Source organism: Falco cherrug, chromosome 2 (assembly GCF_023634085.1).
Source record: "Falco cherrug isolate bFalChe1 chromosome 2, bFalChe1.pri, whole genome shotgun sequence".
In the NCBI taxonomy this organism is placed as follows: Eukaryota; Metazoa; Chordata; class Aves; order Falconiformes; family Falconidae; genus Falco; species Falco cherrug.
The window spans coordinates 45,871,030-45,894,098 of NC_073698.1; the positions used below are offsets into that span (position 1 = coordinate 45,871,030).

The 23,069-nt window shown below is 45.8% G+C and overlaps 1 protein-coding gene across 1 annotated transcript; it reads right to left on the bottom strand.

Annotated features, from left to right (window-relative positions):
* Nucleotides 1–14,600: 14,600 nt before the first annotated feature.
* On the bottom strand, nt 14,601–21,624 carry KCTD12 (potassium channel tetramerization domain containing 12). The gene has a single exon (XM_055702956.1). The coding sequence runs from the start codon at nt 20,936–20,938 to the stop codon at nt 19,934–19,936; it is 1,005 nt and encodes a 334-aa protein (XP_055558931.1). The 5' UTR covers nt 20,939–21,624; the 3' UTR covers nt 14,601–19,933.
* Between the last annotated feature and the right edge of the window lie 1,445 nt (nt 21,625–23,069).

Below are 23,069 nucleotides of genomic sequence, written 5' to 3' on the forward strand. Positions count from 1 at the left end.
CCAGCAGCTCCCGGCTCTGTCAGTGCTGATGGGCACCTGCAAGGGCAGGAGCCAAAATCTAGCGGCCTGCTCGTGAGCCAGAGTGCCAGGGATGGTCAAAGCCTTACCTGGAGCCCTTGGCATTGTAGGACTTCCTCTGTAAGATTCCTTCCAAGCTCCTCGAGGAAGAGCTCTATGAGGAGTGGATGAGTGCCCTGCAGAAGACCAGCATGCAGGAGAAGCTGGCAGGACTGAAGGAGTAAGTGTGGCGAGCAGCCTGCCTGCTCTGTGGGGACTGGCAGAGGCCAGGACTGGCCCGCAAGGTGACAGCCTGCCTGGAAAAGCCATGTTTTCTGCCAGCTGCCTCTTGCTGCTGCGGGGCCGGGGTTTGGGGGAAAGTGGCACAGAAAAGCATCTCTCTCCTTGGAGCACTTCCCAAAGGCATTGAGGGTTGCTCCATGAAAGGACTCTTGCCAGAAAGGCAGGGATGCAGTGGCGTGGCCTCATCTCAGTGAAGGCAGTCCTTCTGCTGTGGGGCCACCCGGCATGGCTGGGGAGCCTTCCCTTGGGTGAGACCAGCCTGGGAGACCTGTCTCAACAACGTCTACTTTATCAAAGTTGTGTTCCCATTCCCACAGGGTGGCCAGCAAGTTGCCCGAAGCCAGCCTCCTCCTGCTCCAGCCCTTGCTGTCCCTTCTGGAAAATATCAGCAGAAATGCAGCCATCAACAGGATGACTGCCAGCAACCTGGCCACCTGCATAGGGCCATACCTCCTCAGCCCACCCGAGGAGCACAAATTCCCCCTGGAAGACCTGGTGCTGGAGACGATGAAGGTACGCTGTGTTTACCAGCTGGCTACAGCCTGCCGGGCCCACCCAAGCTTTGCTGTTCAGAGGCACCTGGCTGCCGCCTCTCTTGAGCAAACGCTCGTGGGGGAGCTGCTGGGCAGGGCAGCCCCACAGCTGCAGCTTTCTATGCAGAAGCGAGGGTCAGGAGTGGAAAAGGCTGTTTGACCCACTTTCAGCCACCTAGGTGGAAACCAATGGTGGTTGCTTGTGTGCAGGTGATATATCTGGTGGAGTTCCTCATTGAGCACCACGAGGAACTCTGGGGAGGAGGTGGCTGGTCTGGCCAATGCATCAGCCGAGGAGCTGCCAAACAGCGGCGGCAGAAGCAGAAACCGCAGAGGTATTTGATCCACAAACAGCATGCCAACAAAGTCCTCCACCCTCCAAAGGTGGCACTGCTGCCACAGGGACAAGCAAGGTCCTCCACCAGCCTGCAGCTCTGCTCCAGTGTAGAGTAAGACCCGATGCAGGTTGGCCATGGCACTTTGTGCTGTGATCCAGCCAGAACTGGCGCAGCTGACTGAGCAAACCCATTGAAAGGACCTGCCTTTCAGAGCTAAGTTAGCCATTGGGCAGGTAGGTCCTTGCCACCTTTTAACTTCTACATTTCCACTGCAGGTGCCTCCAGTCACTCCAGAGTGTAAACTCCTGGAGAGCTCCTCTGAGGAAAGGAGGTAAGATGAGCTAGCTTTGATTAAGAGCAGGACTGGTTCAAGTTCATCTTTACCTGTCTAACAATACTATTGAATGGAAAGTTTGGCAGGCTCTTCACAAGAAACCAGAAAGAGAAAACTAAAATGTGAAGAGGGGAGCGACGGGCAGCTAGGCAGGAAGAGGATGAAGTTAGAGAGAGAGCTCTCAGGGATGGACAACTGAGGAAATCCAAGCAGGCAAAAAGAACGAGGAGCCCAGGTGTGTAGCAGACCCTGTTGTCCATCTTTCAAATGTTTTGAACAGTAGAGTATAGGAAATACTTCTGAGGTGCACTGAGATGGCCCCAGACAGGAAGCATGCACCTTCCCTTGGGAGAACGTGTCTGTCAGAAGAAAAATACCACTCCAGCATTGGCAGCTTTCATTTTGCATGTCTGTACAAGGCTGAGCAGACACCCCAGCAAGGTCACAAGACTCACAATTTTGAGCTCTTGGACCCACCACCTACAGAAAGAGGCAAAGTCCCACTTTTCTGTTCATGTCAGCTGGCAACTCTAGCACTGGCTGGTGCTGTCCGAATCCCAGACACAGCAAGGAGTTGTTCCAAGCAGCTGCAGACACTGAGATATTGGTGCTTCTGAAAAAGCTCACATTTCACCTGAGATAACTGAGGGAAGAAAAAAAAAAAAGAAAAAAAAAAAACAGTAAAAAAGAAGCATCTTTTGCCTTTGAACCTGGATTCCTAGCACAGGACAGTGAGGGATGCTGCTACTCAGGTTTTGGAAGGGACCACAGCACAGTGCTCCAGGGGCTCCCAGCCGAGCCCCACTGCCTGGCAAGGGGGCACTGCACAGCTCTGTCAACTTGCCGTGCCCTGAGGGTATGGCACAGGCTGAAAAGGGGCCAAAGCAGCACTGTAGTCACTGCCAGTAAGGGTTCTCTCTCCTGTGCCAGGAATGACCCCTTTTTTAAAGTGTAATTCCCAAGGAATGGGAGACAGTCATGCCTTTTCCCATCTCCAAGGTTTCATGAATGCTTTCTGACTCTCTCCTTTTAGGTGCTGATTATTATTTTTTTTTGCTGCTTGGATTCCCCGGATGAGCTCTGGTGCCTGGGCTTTGAGGGGCACGATGCAGCCCCAGCACCACCTTGGCGGAGGCAAGGAAAGAGGCACCAACCATGCCCTCCTGCTCCAGCCAGCCAAGTTCAGTCATGTCCCACTAGGCTGGAGCAGCCCTGCCCCAACCTCAGACACCATCCCACCCCTCGCAGGAGACCTTGCTGGCTCACTCATCAGCTCTGTGAGAAAACATCCACCAGCTGGCACTTCTCCCCAGGTGGCGATCTGGTATGTGGACTTCAGGTTATACAAAGCATGTTACACATGGCGGTGTCTGTCATCTGAGAGGGACACAAGGGACATCCTGGACAGCACGTTCCATATGATTAAACCCTCCAGGGTAAGTCAGCTGCATGTTAGGATATGTACCTATCCAGGATTGCTACAATGTGAGTGTATAAAGCCTGTGAGAACTGCAGGGTTATGCAGCCCTGACTTGCAGCAACACCTGAAGTGCTCTAGCAATTCCAAAGTAGCAATCCATGGAGTGAAGCACCATTTCCATTTGGAAAGCTGTATCTCACAAAAAATACAAAAAAGAGCAGATCCTAATTTGCCTTCAGATACACTGGAACTGTGTATCCAGGTGATACCCACTGACAGTCAAAACTGGCATTTTCCCTGGTAGTTCACAACTCTTGATAAGTCCATAACCTAGGATTCCAACAATTCTGTATTACTATGTCTTTAGGATTCCAACAATTCTGTATTACTATGTCTTTCATAAATAAATATTTTTTATTTATAAAATAAATAATATTATATTTATTACTGTATACTGTATTACTGTGTCTTTTATAAATAAATATTATATACTTTATACTTTTTTGGATACACTTTACAGTATAACCTGCAAATGTAGTGTCTTAGCTCCCTTTCCTTCCCTTAAGCCAATACAGATACAACGATACAGTTTTGGTTTAGTGGGTTTTGCCATTTAGAAAGTAGTCATTTCACATTCTTTGAGCACACACTTTTAGTAATTTCATTTGATTTTCACAGGACTAGTCTTAGAGTGACTTTTCAGCTATATTACTAAAAAAGCAGAAAGGATTACAAAAGTCATATCCCCCTACCTTGCCATCTGCATCCTGCAGTGTGCAAAATGGAAAAGAAAAATTATATTGCCAGAGTCTACAGGTTAGGAAAGAAATGACAGAAATATATTTATGAATGCAAAAGAAGAATGGCAGCTTGTCACAACTAACTTGACACTTCTGAGTGGGTGTCAAGAAGGTGGATAATGCCAGGAAAGCTGCATTGCCTTTTTGGTACAGGAACAAACCACTGCAAATTTGAAAAATTCAAATAAGCTCCAGAAAAGTATTGGCCTGCTATGGAATACAACTACATGTCTTACGCACCTGCTAAGGTCGGGAAGGAATTCCTAAGAGAAAATGCAGACAGGCAGCAGAAAGGAGCACTGAATTACTCCACTGCATTTTTATTTACAGCTTCTCATTCCTGGCAGACCCGTACTGAACCACCCTGCTCAATACACGAAGGAAGCACCCACTGCTGCTCTTCAGTCAGTGCAAAAACTTGTGTGCAGCACACAGCAGAATACCCTTTCTGATATTTCTTGCTCAAACATGACTAGCTTGCATTTTCCTTTAGGCTTAGAACTCCAGATCAGCTGCATAAAACATTCCTTTCTTGCTTCTTCTCCGGCAGATCCAGAGACCTCCTCCAGCTCTCTCTGGGCTGATGCAAACACAGCCCTTTCTATCAGTCATAACCGGAGTTTCGAAAGCAGCTTTTCCAAAAGCTCCAGATACTTAAGTCTCTACCATTTTGATACCTGAGCCCTGCATGATGTCTAATGGGGTCAAGCTCCTTTCAGAATGAAAAATACAAGAGCCAGCCACAACAGGGGAAAGAAATTGCATGGCAGACCTGCAGGTCTGGCAATGACTGTGCAGGAGTCAGCAGAGCATGGAAACTGAGGTGCAACTTTCCTAGCCGACACCTGACGTGTTTCAGAGTCAATGACATCTTTTCTTCACATGTAAAGCTTCGTTTGATACCCTCAGCAGTTCCTGCCCTAAGTAATTGAACTCCTAACTGCTCAGAGCTCTGCACCATGGCAAAGAAAGGGGTTGGGGGGGGGGGGGGGGTGTTAAAGAAAAAAAAAATCCCTAGATCCTTTTTGGGGAAAAAAAAAAATCCCTATGCACTCAAAAGGGAGAAGTATCAGATCTTGAGACCTTAGTGTGGTCTTTCTTACCATTTCCATGCAATTCATTTACCTGCCTCTGTGGTTAATTAGGAACTGCAGATCAGCATTTTGTCTAGAATTACTAACCACAATGTGTCCCCCAGATGTTGCTGCTCTGCAGGACCAGTATGGGCAGGCAGGCAGAAAGCGTACCTGTCATCTCTGGAGCTTAGTCCACACGAGGAAGGAAAACGAAGGATGCCAAGCGCACTCACATCACACAATCATGTGGGCATGGGAGTCACTGCCGCTATTGTACACACAGCTGACTATTTGCTACTGCTTTCTGCAGACTTAGAGTCTCTGTTAGTACATTGCAATACAAAGTTGTGCCTCTTTCTCTTTTCCATAGCATGGATGTCCCAATGCATATTGGGACACTTTATAAAAAAAGGATTATTTAAATTCCATTAGGAAATGATCACAGACATGCCAGCCATCTGCAAACAAAGCTGTCTCAAGTCTGAGTAAGGACAGTACTTACTGTTTGCAGTAGGACTGAATGACTGATACGTGCCTATTCCCCTTGCCTTTGCTGGAATACATAGTAAGGACTGTCTGCAGTTCTTAGAGCTTCTTCATATGTTTGTCTTTCTAAAAATTCTATTTCTTTACAAAGTAAAGTGTCAAATGTATATCTGGCCAGTCTCACTGTTTGCATGAGTCCTTTCCCTTCCCTTTTTATTTCTTCTCCTTCTCTGTGTTTCACTTCTCTCTCTCTGTTATTTGACTGTCCAAGAAGACGAAAAGGTCATCCAAGGATTGCACTTGTATAAGCCTTTTCTTTCTCCCAGGAGCTTTGCTTTTTCTCATAGGAAACCTGAGGAGACACCTGCATCCAAGAAAAGGTCTTGACAAGAAAAGAATGGAGTATGTTACTACTTCTTCTGATCTGGGAAAGAAAATCACTACTTTTTTGCCCATCACAGAGACCACTCGTCAATATTTCTATTACCTTGCTGTGCTTTCATTCCATCTTTCTTCACGCTCAGTGCCAAAGCCCCAGATCTCTTGGCCATGTTACCATATCACAGACTCTGTTAGAAAGAAAATAATTTAGAGATCGTCAGGGACCTTCACTTTATGGAAAGGAGATTCATTTATTTTTTGTCACCTGGAAAAGGTAGAACTGGTAAGTCACAAGGGCACAACCACTTAAAAACTATCACATCTAAAAAGCAGCTGATGAATTAAAAAAATTTCTCTATCAGCTGGTAATAAGGAGACTCCTCCCTCAGGAGAAAAAAAAAAAAAAAAAAAGTACAGGATTCTCAGAACAAATCATTGTATGAAGACTAACGTTTCCATGCCCTTTCTCCAGCAAGGGACAGCAACACAGGAGCAGCGAGGGAGTTAAACAGGTTCCCTCATTCCTATGGATATTTTCAACTTATTGGGGCAAATTAGAATGCATGATCTGGACCACCCAAGGTGACCATGATGACTTCTGAGTTGTCATACTCTGTTACAATGTGCTGGGATGACTGAACTATGCTAAGAACTATATGCCTATGTATGCACTCATACTTAAGAAATGTGCAATTCTGATTTTATTTCTAAAAATAAGCACATGCTTAGTAAACATGACTCACTGCTCCTTCTTCTGGCTTGAAATTTTTATTTCTTCCCCACGTGCTGAGAGAGAAGGGATATCAGGGAAATAGATATTCACATTATCAAAACCAACATCAACAAAGACCCTAGGTAGTGCCTACATAAGTCCATTCAGCCTTCTTATCCCTGTCCCATCCATTCCACTGACCCAGGAGACCTTCTTACCATTGTAGTAGGTTGTGCCTCCTAACAGACACTCATGCAGAGGGGAGCACGTGTGCTCTAGTTCTCTCTCTGCTAAGACAGGACCAGTTCCAGTGCTGAACTCTCTCTCATGATGACCCCCAGCACTTCAGCCCTTTGCTAGGCAGCTCCCTAACACTACAGACTTTCCCCATCTGCTCTGAGCTATAAAGCATCTCATGATCATGTAGGATCCAATCTCTGTACAGAGTTACAGTGACCCTGGTCAGCGTTTTCACACAAAAAAACACATTTGAACTTGTCCTTCCAGCTTCATGGTGGACTGGGGAGACTGCAGACACCCATTAGCAACCTGGGCTGGGCACTCACCTGCAAGGGCTCATACAAATTTCTGCTCTAATGATCAGGGAAAGGGAGGCTGTACTCTGAGCTCTCATATCTAAAAGAAGTTCTCTATTCCACAGGCAGCTAGGAGAGACTCTAGTTTGCAGCTGACATCCCAAGCCCTTTGGTTTAACCTAAAACAATCGGAGGCACTGTCAGTTTTACTTATGTCTCTGTTTTTACATATTTAAAGCTGCCTGTGAAAAGAATTACTCAACAATGCAATTCACCAAAAATCACCCCCACAGCCACCCAGAGCTAACCCCTAGTCTAACTATCAATCCCTTTATAGCTGGAGAGAATTTCAGAAAAACAGACCAAAAGAGGGATGAAATAGATACCCCTAGGCCTTTAAATTGGCCTGATCCCACAAAGCCAGTACAGGGTGCCAGTTTTGGTTGGACCAGTAAAAAATCTCAAGATTACTCTATTAAATTCATGAAATTGCATTGACAGCAAAATACAAGCAGATTAAAAAGTCATCTAAAAACACAACAATCAAAACCATTGAATTCATAAAGTAACAACAAAAAGGAGAGATGCTGAGGAAAAGACTAAAGCCTTCACAAAACTAAAACAAATCTCTTTCTAAATCTTTCTTTTATATACAAAATAACCATGGAAAATAACATTTTCTTATCATAATAATAAAAACACTCTCTAAAATTCACAGAGCAAATGCGTCTTCATTTTAAGGGGGGAAATATAATATAATGAGAGAGATGTAAGTACTTTTACAAAGCCTGAATCAAGTGAAGCTGAGCAGAAAGAGGAGTGCAATTCTATTTATACTGCACTGGTACAGTGTAGGTACACCAGTACTGCGTAGGTTTCTCCGCATACGCAAACCAGAAGAACATTCAAAATACATTTATTCTACTGACTTTTCCTTAGAGAAAGAAAATCGGCAAAGAATAATACTTTCACATAGCGCACTCACAGCACACAATTCCTTATTAAATGCATGAGCAAAATCCTTTGCCACATATCTAACAATGGGTTTACAACACAGTACTCTGGGATGCTCTGTGGGCTTCACAGAGATTCTTACAGCCATGTAAGACAGACATTACATTGTCAGTCATGATCAAAGAGTTTAAATGACTGGGCAAAGCAGTTAGCTGAGATGGTATGGCAGTGCCTATGTACCTGTAACTATAGCACAGATTCAGATATGCCATGTGTATACACAAACAGAACCACGTGCCTCAGCCAGAAGCCTTTCCATACAAAAGAGGTGAAAACGTAAGAGCTAAAAGAGTTAACACAGTAGGTAAATCACCAAATCCAACACCAGACTTATTAGAAGTACACAGGGAGCAGCTGTTGTGGAAGACTTAGAAAAAGTAAAGGTTCAGTCAAGCAAGACAACAGGTGGAAAGGAAAACTGCAGGCCAATACATTGTCTTAGGAAAGATGAAAATTGCTGTACAATGAGAGCATCTCTGTAAACAGGAAGGGTGAAATATGTTTCCTAGCTGGTGATGTGTCAGAAGGAAAACACAGAATTTTCATCAGGACACAGTACCTTTGGAAAAAGGTGGGAAAGGTGGAGGGTTTTATAATTCTGAAGTGACTGTCCTGTGTCCTGCCTTCTTCAGTTAGTAATGTCTGTGTGATACATGCTTCATCTTGGAGAAAACATTCAGTATTAGGTAACTGCTATTACAGAAGAAAGCTGCTCTGATCTCGGGAACTTTCTTGCTTGGTTTAAACCAAGTTATTCAGAACTACATATTCTGTTGTACTGGTTTCTGCTGGGATAGAGCTAATTTTCTTCCTAGTAGCTGGCACAGTGATGTGTTTTGCATTTCATATGAGGATAATGTTGATAACACTGATGTTTCAGTTGTTGCTAAGTAGTGCTTTAAGTCAAGGATTTTTCAGTTTCTTGTGCTCTGCCAACGAGGAGATGTACAAGAACCTGGAAGGGAGCATAACCAGGGCAGCTGACTCAAACTAGCCTCAGGGATATTCTATACCATAGAACATCATGTCTAGTATATAAACTGTGGGGACCTGGCTGGGAGGCACCGATCACTGCTTGGGGACTGGCTGGGCCTCTGTCAGTGGGTGGTGAGCAGTTGTATTGCACATCACCTGTTTTTCTTGGATTTATTCCTCTCTCTGTTTTTGTTATCTCCCTTTTCATTACTACTTTTTTTTTTTTAATGTCATTTCAATTATTAAACTGTTCTTATCTCAACCCACGGGGTTTACCTTTTTCTAATTCTCCTTCCCATCCCACCGGGGTGTGGGGTTAGCAGTGGGCAAGCAGCCGTGTGGTACTTAGTTGCTGGTTGGATTTAAACTATGACATGTGTTATTCTATATAAAAGGAATGACTTGTTAATTTCAGCCAGCAACTCTTTTATTCCCATTTGCTCCTATAAAAATCAAGGTTAATAGTAATCTCACATTGTCTAAGGATGTTAATTTAAAGCAGCACTTTTTTTCTCTAATTTTTTGTAATCTAATTCTGCAAATGAAAACATGGGAAGAACATTGAACTATTTAAAGAGATAATCAAGGGAAAAATGGTAAGGACGAGTGTATGCATTATAGCGAGGGAATTATAGCAAACCCCATGTTTACAGCTACAATAGGGCCTTCTCTTGAGGAGTAACCTGATGAACACAAAGTAAGACAAAAGCTACTACAACTTATTACCTGTAAAGTTAAATACTTTTTATTTATCCAGACACTATCAGCCTCCACACGCTATGATCTTGTGGGATAGATAGGCAAAGCGTGCAGCCCCTAGGAACTGAGACACACCTGGCCACATGCCTTCACCACAGCTGAGTTTCCATGTTGCCCCTCTGATATCCACACCAATTCACACATATTGGAAGAATGTGCTGGAAGCAGGGCCTCAAAAAAAGCAAATACTGACTCCATTGAGTTCAACTCCCAGTAAGAGCAAATGAATAAACTGTGTGCCACATGTGCAGCACTCCAAAATGCACATCAGCCATGTTCTTAAGTGACTCTGTAAATGGAGTTTAGGAATAACATAATGTCGTGGTTTAACCCTGGCCAGCGACTAAGCCCCATGCAGCCGCTCGCTCCCTCCCCCCACAGTGGGATGGGGGACAGGACTGGAAGAGTAAAAGCGAGAAAACTCTGGGCTGAGATAAAGACGGTTCAATAGGTAAAGCAAAAGCCACACACACAAGCAAAGCAAATCAAGGAACTGATTCACCATTTCCCGTGGGCAGGCAGGTGTTCAGCCATCCCCAGGAGAGCAGGGCTCCATCATGCCTAATGGTTACTTGGGAAGACAAACATCATAATACCAAATGTCCCCACCTTCCTTCTGCCCCCAGGTTATACACTCAGCATGACATCATATGGTATGGAATGTCCCTTTGGCTAGTTGGGGTCAGCTGTCCTGGCTGTGTCCCCTCCCAATGTCCCATGCCCCTCCAGCCCTCTGGCTGGCAGGGCCCGAGAAACCAAAAAGTCCTTGATGTAGCATAAACATCACCCAGCAACAACCAAACCCATCCGTGTGCTGTCAGCATTGCTCTCACACCCAATCCAAACCACAGCCCTGCACCAGCTACTGAGAGGAAAATTGACTCTATCCCAGCTGAAACCAGGACACATAAATAACTGAATATAATGAAGTACCTTTTAGATGTGTCAGTGCTAGGAAAGATCTGAGAAAATAGTCCTCTTGTGTATCCTCTAGATATTCTTTGGACATGCACCACAATAGATAGAATGAGATTAAATGGTCAAAATGAAAAGTAACATCTTGGTATAAATTCCCACTAACTGCATAGCAAGGAACTTACCTTTCAAAATACTGTATTTCTAAATCCTAGGTTACAGTTTCAGCAAATAAATGTAAAGTCAAATGCTGAATGTAAAAGAGAGAACAGTGTGTTTTCTAAATTGTCATGTATATCCTCCAGTGACAGCACCTTTTATTGAGACCAACAGGAGTTACAGTTATTCAGAACATCCTGAGATGGGATCCAGATAGCTGCTATTAAAAAGTCATAGATATAAATTCTAATAGGGAAATGGAACATTATCACAACCTGTATAAATCAAAAGCTGTAATTTCCAAATGCTGTACTAATTGCATTGTATAAATTCAATAATGTAAGGAAAAAACACAAAGAAAGTAGTCGTCAGCATGATTAAAAATGAAATAATCTATTTTTATTAGGAAAAATGTGAAAAACTCTATGGATTCATTAGTAGATGGAAGTTGGAGGCTTGCTAGTTCAGTAAGAGTATAAATATTTTGCTCTGCGGTTCTGTTGAGGATATGAACAATTTCCCTTCTAAGATTAATCAAAAAAAAAGATGAGCAACAAGTATTTATTTTAACAAGATCTGGCTAATTTAAATCCAGTGTCTCGATGAGCCTGTGTAATTACTAATGCAGCCTTCTCAGAAAGTTTTAGAACCCTGGGGAAGCTCCAAAGGACTGGAAACGGCATAAACTGTTTTTGAAGACAGTGGTTAAAAAAAAGTGGATAATTTGGGAACTTTAGGCCTGCCAACCTGCCATTAATCCTCAGCCATCCATTTAACCAGTCGAAAACCACCTATCCAACGTAACAACTAGTAAGAAATGATACTGAACACTTGTGTGACACAGCAAGGTTCACCAACACTGATGTACAGAAAATAGATCCTCTTGTACTGGTTTTGCATTGTTTTTTAAGGCTATATAGTTGTTATAAGTAAAACTGTGGTATAATTTTTAGTGAGAAAACACCTTATACACTGCCGTGCATTTTGACTGATAACTGGGGTGGCATTTGGAGGACAGAACGCAGGTGCTCACAGTGGTGGTTTACTGAACATAACTCCAGTGATGCTTAAATCCCCGGGACTGCCATTTCAAACCTTGGACAGATGAATGGAAAAACACAGAGGATGGGACAGAGAAATTTTACTTTGCTTTACTGCATTCCCTTACTGGAATGAGCAGTATCTGAAATCAGCAGTTCAAAAAGATGTTGATAAGTTGAAGAGGATTTGAAGAGACATAAGATGACTAAAGCACTAAAAAACATACCTTATTGATAGACCACAGGAGCTGACTCTGTTTAGTCATCAGACTGTATCTCCTGGCACTAGTAACTCTGTTATGCTGTGAGCTAGTTTGGGGAGCAGCTCTGGCTGACAGGTAACCTGTCTTCTTCTGTTTGCTTGCTTAAGGTTTTCATCTGCACCAGGTCCCTGAACGGGTTCACCCCACGGCCACAATGTACGGAGCCAACACAAAGCTGGTTACAGGGACAAGTGGTGGGCAACTGAAGGAAAAGACAGGACAGTTCATCCCCAGATTTGGCTCAAATGAACTGCCTCCTACAGAACGCTTGCTCCAGCTGTGTGGTGTTGGTGAAGACATCACAGACTCTTCTGAGGGATGCCCAAGCTGGTGACATTCACAGCAGAACAATTAATTGAGCACTGCGATGTCTTCTTTTTCACCAGCAGTATCATCCATGAGGTTAGATGACAGTCTAAGAGATTTCACTGCCTGATTTAAAGACCGTTCAGGGAAGCCCTGCAGTATATGCTATGTAGAACAGCAGACTAGGTGATCTGGACATTTCTTTCCGTCCTCAAACCCTAGGAGGTGATGTGCTGAAAAACATCCAATCTTATAATCTGCAAGCAACCTATAAACTTTTCTTTTAGAAACAGGAACACTAGTGCCTTTATATACTCCTCCTCTAACATTTTCTAAAGAAATATGAGTTTGGTCCAGCTATCTGCAGCTGAGTGCTCTCCAGCCTTTAACATGATACAAACAAGTCCAAGTGGATGAACAGGCTAGTACTCCAGCAAAACTAATAAAGCCATCATTCCCACCTATAAAAGAAAAGGTGCCTTTACCCAGTTTTATTATAGTTTATGCAGCACTTTTCATGGTTTATTCAGACCACAAAATTTTAAGGAACTGTAAAACTATTTTTAACTGAGTTGTCTTTATCGTCCCTTTAGTGGCACAACAGATAAGCTATAAGGCACCCTACTGTAAACAGCTAAATCTTTCCCATGTTCCAACCATACCCTGAGACAGCAGATAACATACAAACCATGAAAGCACACCCTGGAAATAAGTGGGTCAGGAGTCTAGTGGAGAAGTGCCAGTTCATGGCTGCTGGGCTGTACAGAGCTTACCAGAATACAAATGCTGCCCCTTTATTCACACAATGCACCAGCAGCGGGACCACGCTGGCTCAGGGACTACCAAGCCACCTCAGTCACGGCCGGGAAGGAAGCAAGGCAGAAGGGGCAGCTGTGGCCAGGTCTGGTGGGGCATCCAGTGACCTGGGACCCAGCTGCCCTTGCAGCTTGGCTTTGACTGCAAGAGGGACCACGGCAGCAAGGGGTTGCCATGTAACACTAGTGAGTCATTGCAAGACCTCCTGGTCCTTGCATTTTCTGAAATACTCGTGCCTTGAGCTTTCAGTCATAGGAAGATGCAGCAGTGAATTTGACAAGGTGAGGAAAATTAGGAGTGTTTGTACAAGACTACAGATCGGGGGAGGTGGTGGTGGTAGTAGTGGATCCATAACTGGGATCCCTTACTGAAAGGAAAAAAGGGGAAAAAAAGAAGAGAGTCACATTCCTGGAATAGTCTTTGCCCTTTTAAACTTTAACTGCAGGTTTCTAATAATCACAGAATTTGCTGTAATGTGAGGAGAGAGATGGTCACTAAGCTATTTGGAAAATTTGAATGAAAATTAAACTATATCCAAATCTAAGGAAGTCTACATGGTTATGACAATATGCTCTGCTACAAGACCTTTTATGAAGCATTGGTGTGACCCTAAAGTTCAGCCACAACCAGCAAAACAGTCAAAACTGAGGTGGCAGTATTGTGGGTTATTGCAGTTATCTCTGAAACCAAAAAGAAAGGTTGTTTCCATGACACCAGCACTGCGTTCCCTCCTGAAGAATGTGTGTGCAGGGAGAGGACTGCAAGAAAGGGCCTTTGCTTTATTTTACTTTTTTGTTCTTTTACATCACAACCTAATCCTCAATAAACTAACCTGAAAATTACAAAGGAAGATAATAGACCACATGCTCTTTATCAATGGAACTGCTTTTTTATCGCAGTCTAGATATGCCGTTCTCACTGGCTGAACTTTAATGAGTTAACACTTACTTAAATTCTAGTCTGTGTAAATTTTTAAACTGTAAAAGCCTAGTCAGAGCTGGGCATCATCTGCATACTGACATCACAGGACACGCTGGCTCATTCCTGTATGATTCTGTGTGAACTTCCTTTCATATTATATTGAATGAAGAAGGATGATAAAGTGTTAACCCACATCTGCCTGTGTCCCTAAGCAAGGTGGTTTTCCAGGTGGGGGGGGGTGGGGGGTGGGGGGGTGTGAGGGGTGCAAGATGAGAGTAATGTGTGAATGTATTATTTGGGTTAGACAGAAAAATGTCTTGAATTTCTTGTGATACCCAGAAATTTCCCCAAAACCCTATGAGTCTGCTCCTGCTTTGTGCAAGGATTTTTTCCCAGCTTGTATTTCCTCATGAAGAAGTAGATCTACTTCAAAAGCCTGACTCACTGTTGCTAACAGCTTTGGTGGAAGTACCAAATACTCCATAGTGTGTGCTAAAAACGTTTTAGAGCCAGAAATGTTTAACAGAGCTTAATTTTATTCCAGTTTGAACACAGTGAAGAGTGGAACAGGGAAGAAATGTGATGACGATTTGACTGACGATGGTTTTGACTGTCTCAGCAGTTGTGCTGGGTCTTTCCAGCAGACTGCTTGCAACGGTGGTATTAATACTTCAGCAATCATACATAAGAGTTTTGCTCAGCAGCAGAGCCTTACATCTAGTACAGTTCACTGCATGGGGAAAAACACAGGCAGTTCATTTTAATGAAAAATAAAACCAGCATTGTTTCATAAAATTAAATGCTAGTACTTTCTAAATAAATAATGCATTTCTGCTAATCTTTCGTTAACAACTAAACTGAAGATTTCCTATAATGAAAAAAAAATAGTCAAATCTAGCCTTCAGAAAATATTTCCTTGCACATTTTGATCCAATTCTGTCAGGCAAAAGGGCAGAAGGAGTCCTAAAAGCTCCATATTCATAACAAAAAGTTTCTTCAGCAAAGGTACCAATAGATAGATATAAGACAAGCAGCCAAGAAGGGCTGTTGAAACAAGACCCAAAGCTGTTCAAGCTACACTTGGAAACACCGCAGAAATTTGGAGGCTGGAAATATTTTTAAGACATTCTAGTCCACCCATTTGTTTGGCTGACTGGCCAGCGTTGCAAAAGTGAGCGTGACTGCTTGCCTCCTCGGCCTGTAGGGATTTAGTACAATTGGACTACTCTGTTCTCCTTTATATAGACAGTGCCAGACATTAATTACAGTAATTTGTTGCTAGCCTTGTTTCCTAAGGAAATAAGGCTCATACACTTGTATTGTCCATTTGGGTGGACATCTGTCCCCCTTAACTTCTGAGTTGACGGGTAATTTCAAATACAATTGAAAGAACTAAAAAAATTCACAGATGTTATGTTCTTACAAATTCCATGAATACTGCTGGCTGGGTAAAAGAAAGGGGAAAAAAGTCTATAGTTCACTGAAAGAGAAAGGTAGAATTCAGCCATAACCTTCAGCACAGCAAAAACTGGCTCTGCCAAAGAACGTGCTGTCTTTGGCCCAGCAAAAGTAAAATATAAGGGATGGGGGTGAGCAGGGTAATTGCAGTGGTAGTGTAAAGGAAATGAGACCTAAGATTTGCAAGATAACAAAGCTCTCAAATACTATTAAGCCATCAAATAAAACATTTGATTAAACTTCCTTCAGCTGGTTCCTTTGCATGATAAACCTGCTACCCAAGAAAGTTTTATTAAATACACAGGCGCTTCATACACATGGGTTATATTAGCAATTCATTACTGATTTTCTTTGAAACTGATCACAGCTTTATTGTAAATTATAAATTGTCAGTTTTATAACAGTTCACTAGAGATCACGGGGTAGCTAACAAAATCACCCCTCTGCTCCTTAACAGAATTTTTAAATGCATTTTGCTCAGATCATTTATTTCCTTAGGTAATCATGTTTCTTTCATTAAATGAGCACTATAGCCAATGTTGTTATTCTCTGGCTTCATAAAAAACATCAACATTTTATTTCAACAATTATTCTGTCCTGTTCAAATTAAGCTGCTTAATTACTGTGGTTTCCTGAGGACTGATTTATATTGACCAGTACTACAAAAATTGTCTGTGACACCTGAAAGTACGCAGTCTGAGCATTACACATTTCTGTTTATCTTGCCACAGGTGTTACTAGAGATCCCTATACACAAAATAGTCTTTGCTCTATGTTTCTGCTTTACATATTTGTTTGGAGTCTTTGCTGAAGTTACAAATGTGATACTGTGGAAGAGAGAGCAAAGCTAATGACATCTTCACCAAGAGTAAAAAGGACAGCATAAACCACACAGCTGAGTTAATATTTAAAGAACAAGAATTTAATTTGGTATGCAATGTTTTCCTAGGAGGATCTTTATTTTCAGTGCTATACATGTGAAAGTAAGAATGAATAAGTGGCTTGTTATCTACATGTATAAAAATATAAACATCCTGTCAAACATCTGCAGTCACCCTTCATGATATGCACCACTGAAAAGACCTATGCCTTAACTTCTAAGTAAAAGAAAGACTGCCTTTGTTTTTTTTAATAGCACTTGTAAATGCTACTGCATTCATCCATAAGTACATGAACTGTGAACAACAGCTACAAAAGGTATACAGGACTCTGGTACTGTGCCTTTAGATTTTTGTCCTTCTGCACATCAACAGGTTAGCAGAGTCGTCATGTTTATCTGTTCTTTGAGTTCTCATCACAAGAGACAAGCATTTTACCTTCTAAAAATTCTACTGAAATTACTGAGCAATGTTTAAGAAAAATACTGTCTTCTGTGCCAAACCATCAAATGACTATTACATTTATGGCACCATCATTTTAAGCCTAAATTTAATGAGTTATCGGTAAATGAAGGGCCCTATTTCCTAATAATAATACTTAGAGATTTTAGCACAAACACAAAGATTAAAAAACCATTAGTTTATGTTTTTATTACACTCAATTTTACTTGAAATATGAGAGTTCCTGGGTCATCTGCCAGCAAACAGATAGGCAATTATTGATCAAAATACAGGCAATCTTTGTTTTGGAGATGCATTCAACCACCTGGAAGTTTAGTTATGATTCACATTCAGGCAAATACATAATCAATCTCAGTTCTACAAGCTGATATTCATATTCAGTTTTTCCATAGAAACAGGTATAGGAAACCAATAAAACATTACTATATTATGTACATAGCATAATATGTAAATGCTCAGCTAGATATATTATGAAATTCTGTAGCACTAAAATGATTAAAAAACTAAATGATTCGTGTAAAATGTTTATATACTGTATATATATGTACATTGAATCACAAGTTCAATTTAAAACTGCCCCTATTCATAGTACCTATGATGGATATAGTAAGCTACCAGATTCTTAAAAAAAGAAAGCTATCTAGAGCAAATTTCAACACTTTACTGAAAACTGATTTTATACAAAATTTTAAAAAACATACTTCAGAATTACTTAACAGAAACTAGAAAAAGACAGTCATTATTCTTGAGAACGGCATTGTAAAGACCTAGTAGCTGTGATCAACGTCTTTTCACTTGTGGTATAAATAAGTTAAGCACAAAGGAATCATCTCGGAGTAAGGCATAGGACAAGCGGGTTTTGTTCCGTCTTCAGGTGTATTGGCCTCTCACTTGATCTTATTGCTCATCACATTTGGCAGGTATACGTTTCTATCCTTTTAAAAATACTCCATTATAAAACTGTCTACAACTGGACACCACCCAATGCTTTCCCATCTACATCTTCAGTTTAACCACATTGATAAACAATCTTGCTAATATTAACAAAAAAAAAAAAAAACCAAAAACAAACACAGTGCTGCAAATTATTTTCAGTTTTGTGCAGTTAGGCATGCACTTAATGAAAGACCAAGTGGTGAACACAGAGACTGAGCACTGAAACTCAATACATTATGTAGCTGTAGCTCTTTTCAAAGGAATTAAGGTTTTAAAAATAAAACCCTACTGTGAAATTCTTTGGTTAGAATACAAGTGCTAGCAGTATTTCTAAATTTGGAGTTAGAACAATTTATTATTCAAGAGTTTTAAAAATGTAACTTCAAGCCTTTACTACATACTGCTAAATTCTTCAACACTTGGGATACATTTAGAATATTTTTTTGTGAAGTTCTGAACTGACAACACAGAGTTTTAAATCAAGTTCAGGATTTAAAGGAAAGTGCTTTTGTATCCCAATCTTCACAAATTTATTAGAAAAACCTACTCCTCAAATTGTCTGTTCCAAAGCAAGCTATGGCTGCCTTCTTCAGGAAAGAAAGACTGTTTGATAGCACAAACAAAATACAGCTTAGAAAGGGTAATTTCCCCTGAAGATAGTTGGCATCATTCTTGTTTTTCTAAGTACAGGGCTTAATCCTTTCTAAGAAGCACTAAGTTTGTCTAGGAAGAGGTACTTAATCTCAGCAGTGTCGTTGCCCTGGAAGTACTGCCACGACAAACTGAGAGACTGGTTCTTAAAGATGTGGTTTCAGCATCAATTCTATTGGCTTCAAAGTTTTACAGCACTAACATGACAAAACTTAAAGTAACAAGCAGGGTGCTCTTGATTGCACTTATAATGTCCATCTTCATTAATTCAACATACATGATTTCAGCTTCCCAGGAAGCAGGCCCTACCCTTGCTCTGGCAAGCCTGGCTTTGTCTCACCGTCATCGTTTTGAGGGCGTTCAAGGAAACACGCATGGGGTATTCTATGCATATCATAGACAGTAACTTCAAGAGAATTATAAGGACTTCACACCACCCATGAAAGTTATGATTCACAAGCACTTTAATTTTTCAAAGCATCGTTGTTTTACCTCTCGAGGGAATAAACAAGTGTCCCTGAAGACACTTTGTAGTTCAAATGGTTGGTTATCCAGCGATCCTGTCCTTCCACACCAGCCTTACGTGCCTGCTGTGCAGGCTCTGGTCCAGTTTAACAGCTTGGAGAGGGGAGTTCAGAGAGATAAGGAGCAGAGAGAGGAGATGGATGCAGCAGGTCACAAAGGGCCACACACACACACACCTCCTGCAAAATTACTCATGTCTATAGAGGAAGCATGAGCTGGAGTGCCAACCCCTCACAGCCAGGCATCACTTCTGTGTGACGGTCCTTCACAGACAGACATCACTTTGATGATGGGGTGGCAGAGGGATAAAATGGACCAGTTTGGGTCTGCCCAGCAAGGCAAAATCCCCCTTAGGAGTACCGGGATGAGAAAAGGCAGCCACTCATGCTGTCTTTGTGCCACCTTCAACAGAAGTTGCTGAAAAGCAACCAAAAAGTTCTTCAGCCCCTAAACGGGTGGTTTTTAAAACACCCCACCCTGACAGAGCTCTCTCTCAGGTCCTGCGCACGGAGAGGGGCAGGGGCTGGGGACACGCACGTGCTTTCCTGGGACGGGCACCTGCCTGCTCCCGGTACCTCTCTCCTTCCTCGCTACCGACACAGCTACTGGGAGGCATGGGAGGGAGGATGATGGCATAAGCCGGGATGCAGTGGCTGAGCAGGGATGTGGTGGCCAAGCAGGGACACGGTGGCTGAAGCAAGACACGGTGACCTCCCGTCCCCCGTCCCCAGGTCCGTCAGGAGGCACGTGCAGGAGGGGTGGGGGCTGCACTGGGAGCTGACCCGCCTTGCGCATGGAGGCGGGCGCAGGGGTGAGGAAAGCGCAGGGGAACACGGCCTCCCCTCCACGTCCTCCTTGCTCCAGGCCGGGAGGGGACCATGTGCGCACGGGCGTGCAGGGGCTGCCCCCTCATCCCCACGCCACGGGCCGGGCGGCTGCTCAGTCCCGGCAGAAGACATACTCGGTGTAGCTGGTCCAAATCTTGTCATCGGCAGGGCCACCCTGCTCGGGGGCGAAGGCGCAGGTGCCGGTGGAGGAGCAGGCAGCCATGCGGAAGCCGGCCTCGGAGAGCCGGTCGAAGGCCTGCTCAAGGAAGTTGAACTTGAGGTAGTAGCGGGCGGTGTAGCGCTCGGGAGGGCGGTCGGGGTCACGGCTCTCGTTCAGCGTCTCCCCAAAAACCTCCTTGGCCAGCGCCGTCTTGCCGCAGACGGTGATGCGGGCCACCCGCCGGAACTTGGCATCGGCCTGCGCCTCCCGCCCGATGGTGTAGGAGCCCCGGTAGCCGATGGTGATGTAGCCCGAGCGCCGCCCGCCCGCCCCGTCCAGCGACTGCGAGGGCGTGAGCAGCGGCCCGCCCGAGGGGCTGCGGCTGGCGGTGGGCGACGGGGCGGACGCCGCGGCCCCGCCGCCGCCCCCTTCCAGCGGCTCGGCCTCCAGGTAGCCGAGGAGCGGCGGCGGCGGCGGTTCGTCGACGCAGAGCGAACCGTCGCGGTGCAGCGCGGCGGGGCGGGCGGCGGCGGCGGCCCGAGCCTGCGCCAGACGGCGGGCCAGGTCGGGCAGCTGGAAGTACTCGGCCTCCCGCTGGAGGCGGCTGCGCTCGGGGAAGTGCTCGGGCAGCACCAGCTGCAGGTCCCGCAGGTAGTCCAGGATGTAGCGGAAGAGGAAGCCGTCGCGGTCGAGGAAGAAGCGGCCCTTGCTGTCCCGGGGCAGCTCGTTCGGCTGCTGCTGCGAGAACATGCGCCAGAGCAGCGAGTCGCGCACCGAGACCACCGTGCAGCGCCGCGTCACGTACACCTGCCCGCCCACGTTCAGCTCCACGATCTCCGGGAAGGACGACCAGCCGCCCGCCGCCGCCGCCGCCCCGCTGCCCGCCGCCCCGCTCCCTGCCGCCGGCGAGACGCCGCCGCCGTTGGGCAGCCCGCGGGCGCTGTCCGCCAGGGCCATACCGCCGGGAGCCCGCCGCCGGCGGGGAGCCGCCGCCCTGCCTCCTCCGGCCGCCCGGGCTCGGGCGGGGCCGCCGCCGCCCGCGGGGGAGCGCGCAGCCCTCCGCCGCTGCCCGCCGGAGCCTCCCGCCCCGTCGGTCCCCGGAGCCGCGCGGCCGCCGCCGCTCCGCTCCCCGCCGCCGCTGCGGTGCCCGCTGCCCGGCCAGGCGCCTCCGTCGGGCCGCGAGCGGAGAGCCCCGGCGGCGGCGGCGGGGCCGTGTTTATGTAGCGCGGCCGCACCTCGCGGGAGGCGTGGGAGGCTGGCGGGAGGCAGAGCCGAGCGCACGGGGAGGGGAAGGGGACGGCCCTGCACTGACGCAGGGTCCCCCGTCGTCGCTCCCCCCCGCCCCGGTCCTTCTTCCCCGGCTGCGGCGGGGACTCTCTCCCCGCCCGGTGCGGCCCCGCCGCGTTCCCCTCGCCGCGGACGGGCACCGCAGTCTGGGGCCGGCGGGTGTAAAACCGGGGGGGGTCCGCTGCGCCCTTGGCACCCGTCCGGGCTCCGGCTCCCTCCCCGGCTTCTGCGAGGCGTCTCGTCTATTCGCAGGCAAGAAGCCCCCCCCGTCCGCCCCGGGGTGGGGAAGGGGCCGGGCGCTGCCGCCCCGCCGCAGGCCCCCGCTGTGCCCTTCCTAATCTCCCGAAGGCTTGGCCAAACCCTCGCCGAGCGAGACCCTCGACGCGGTATAACCGCGTCCCCTCCCTCCCGTCGCCTTCACGGGGGAAAACGCGAGGTGCGCTGCTACCCGGGCCCGCCGCCTGTTTCAGGGCTCGCAAGGCATCGCCCTGCGCAGGCTGACAGCGCCCTGCAGCCCGCCCCGCAGCCCTCCCGCCGCTCCGCATCCCCCGGCGACGCTTGGCGGCAGCCGCAGCGCGCCCCGTCGGGGGGCACCGAGAGCGCCGGGCCGGGGCTGCCCCGCCGTCGGGGCTCGGCTCCTGCCGGCCGAGGAAAGACCGTATCGATGAGGGGGACCCCGCTGAGGCTGGGACCCCCTGCAGCTGCCTGTCAAGAGGCGCTTCACCGTGAGGGCCTGGCTCCTCCTGTCTGCGTGGATACGTGTGTAATTGGGTGCCCTTACAGCTCAGATTTAATTTGGATTAATTAGGTACACCGAGACCTGCGTGAAACAGAAGCACCTATTTAACGTGCATTGGCAAAGAGCATTTAAATTACGTTTCAGGCTTTTGCTTTTATTTCATGTATGTTTCTGTGCCTCTTTGCCAGCAATAGTAAAGAGCTGCTGCCTGGACGTACTCAGTTGCTCTCCTCTGGGAGTTCAAGTGTGCTTTCTTCCTCGAGAGGAAGGCTGAAAGGGCAGGAAGGTCTGAGCATGAAGGCAGCGGTCCATGCCCTCCCGTCGTCAGAGTGAGAGAAGCCCTCTCTGGGCTGCCCGGCTGCAAATGCCCTAATGCAGTGGTCCATGAAGTAGAAATCACAAGATGCACAGGCAGGGGGTAGGAAGTCCTTCAAAAACTGAGAAATGGGAAAGGAAGGAAAGGCAAGTTAGTTCTCAAGAAGCAAGCTAAGAGAAGAGGAAGAAGAGGAAGAACAGGGGGAGTTAAGAAATAGAAGGTTTGAAAACAGAATAGATGACAATGGTGTTGAGGGAGAGCTGACAGGGAGATACTGTGATGTAAGGAAGGAGGTGGGGTAGGCTTTGGGCAGCAGAGACTCAGAGTTTGCAGGAGTTTAATCTGAAGACTAAGAGTAGGGTAGCAACGGTGCAGGACATTACTTTTTGCATGTGGGAAAGCCAGCTGACAGGACTTCGACCACCAGGTGTCTTCATTTGTAGGAGCAAATGGCGAGCGGGTTAATCTGATGTTTTACAGACACCTGTAGCAAGCAGCTTGTTTTCTCTGGGGTTTTTTGTTTGGTTTTTGTTGGTTTGGTTTTTTTTGAGGGGGGGGGTTGGTTACTGTTTGTTTGTTTGTTTGTTTGGGGTTTTTTTAGGGGAGTAGGAGAGAGGTGAAAACAGTTCTAAAAGACCAGGGAAAATAAGATAAGCCTGAATGAAGTTGATTTGCTACCCATTTCAACATCTGAGTTAGTTGCTATAGAAAAGAGGGAAAATAACGTGAGTCCTCTGCTACCACAC

What these genes read in the sequence shown, in the direction of transcription:
- KCTD12 (XM_055702956.1), bottom strand. Translation starts at nt 20,938, where the DNA reads ATGGCCCTGGCGGACAGCGCCCGCGGGCTGCCCAACGGCGGCGGCGTC.